We start from the raw sequence: 1,543 nt of genomic DNA, 5'->3' as shown, positions 1-1,543 counted from the left end.
GATCCCTGTGCCACTGGATAACTGGGAATGGGATAGAACAGGAGGAAATTCCCAAGGATTCTGGAATCCCAAGTCATCCCACAGGTGAAGGATAAATCCCTGTGCCACTGGATAACTGGGAATGGGACGTAACAGTGGGAATTCTGCCTCTTTTCCACATGGATAAGGGAAAAAATGGGATAAAATGGGGCGGAATGGGACAGACACTGAATTAAATCTCGTGTTCCCAGAGCCCTGGGAAAGGAAATTCCTGGGAATTCTGTAATCCCAAATCATCCCAGCATTGAGGGGTGGATCCCTGTGCCACTGGAGAACTGGGAATGGGATAGAACAGGGGGGAATTCCCAGGGATTCTGGAATCCCAAATCATCCCATAGAACACAACGAGGGTGGAATTTTCCCTCTTCCCGTCACAGATAAACACAAACCCAGCCCCAAACCCCCAAATATCCCAAAAAAGGGGACTCCCTGACACGGAATTCCCGGGAAAAGTGCTCACCCTCGACGGGCTGGGTGAGCAGGAGCTCCATGTTGCCCCGGGGTTGGTGTTTGGAGTCCTGGAGCAGGCGATAGATCCGGTGCCTCCGGTACAACCGAGGCCTCCTCCCCTCCTTGGCCAGGGGCACCTGCCACCAGCGCTCCACAACCACGGTTCCCTGGGGAAAAATGGGAATTCCCAAAATTCCTGACCCTCTCCTTGCTCAAGGGCACCTCCACAACCACTGTGCCCTGTGGAAAAACGGGAATTCCCAAAATTCCTGACCCCCTCCTGGCTCAGGGGCACCTGCCACCAGCGCTCCACAACCACGGTGCCCTGTGGGAGCAGGGAATGGGCATTCCCGACATTCCCGATATTCCTACCCTCGGGACAGGCTGAGGGGACACCTCGGGCCCGTCCCGCCGCCCCCGGTACCCCTCCCGGTACAGCCCCCGGGGCACCTCCCCGTGCTCCCCCCGGCCCTCCCTCATCCCGCCCACCCCCGTTACCCCCTCCCAGCCCTCACCAGCCCGTGGCTCAGGCTCAGGGCCCGGCTCAGGGCCCGTCCCGCCGTCCCCAGCGCCCCCGGTGCCAACATGGCGGCCCCCTCTCCCTCACGGCGCGCGAGGACCCCGCGGGCGCGCGCTGCGCCTGCGCACAACCCTCTTCACCCCCCGCCGCCGGGGCTGCCCCGCCGCGCGCCTGTTTGGAACGCAGTGCGCATGCGCACAACCCCCTTCCCCCGCTGCGCGCCTGCTCGGAACGCACTGCGCATGCGCACAACCCCATTCCCCCACCGTGCGCCTGCTTGGGACGCACTGCGCATGCGCACGACCCCCTTCTTCCGCCGCGCGTCTCCTTGGAACGCACTGCGCATGCGCACAACCCTCTTTCCCCCTCGCCGCCGGGGCTGCCCCGCCGCGCGCCTGCTTGGAAGGGGTCAAGACCCCCCCCGGTAACCGCCGGGACCCCCCCGGGACCCCCCCGGAGGAGGCGAAGCGCTGAGAAACGTTCCGTTTATTAACCCAGGACAACGAAAAGCTCGTCCCCCTGACAGCAAACAGC

The 1,543-nt window shown here is 63.0% G+C and overlaps 1 protein-coding gene across 1 annotated transcript; it reads right to left on the bottom strand.

Annotated features, from left to right (window-relative positions):
• Positions 1 to 473: 473 nt before the first annotated feature.
• Positions 474 to 1,138, bottom strand: LOC113979953 (39S ribosomal protein L9, mitochondrial-like; the record flags this gene model as incomplete). The annotated part of the gene is made up of 2 exons (XM_027707230.1): positions 1,005 to 1,138; positions 474 to 656 (listed from the first exon to the last, which is right to left on the bottom strand). Coding segments are annotated over exons 1-2 (255 nt in total), but the record flags the coding sequence as incomplete, so codon positions are not given.
• Between the last annotated feature and the right edge of the window lie 405 nt (positions 1,139 to 1,543).

Source organism: Neopelma chrysocephalum, unplaced genomic scaffold (assembly GCF_003984885.1).
Source record: "Neopelma chrysocephalum unplaced genomic scaffold, ASM398488v2 Primary Assembly neopelma1_90880, whole genome shotgun sequence".
In the NCBI taxonomy this organism is placed as follows: domain Eukaryota; kingdom Metazoa; phylum Chordata; class Aves; order Passeriformes; family Pipridae; genus Neopelma; species Neopelma chrysocephalum.
This window is presented reverse-complemented; position numbering and strand designations above follow the sequence as displayed.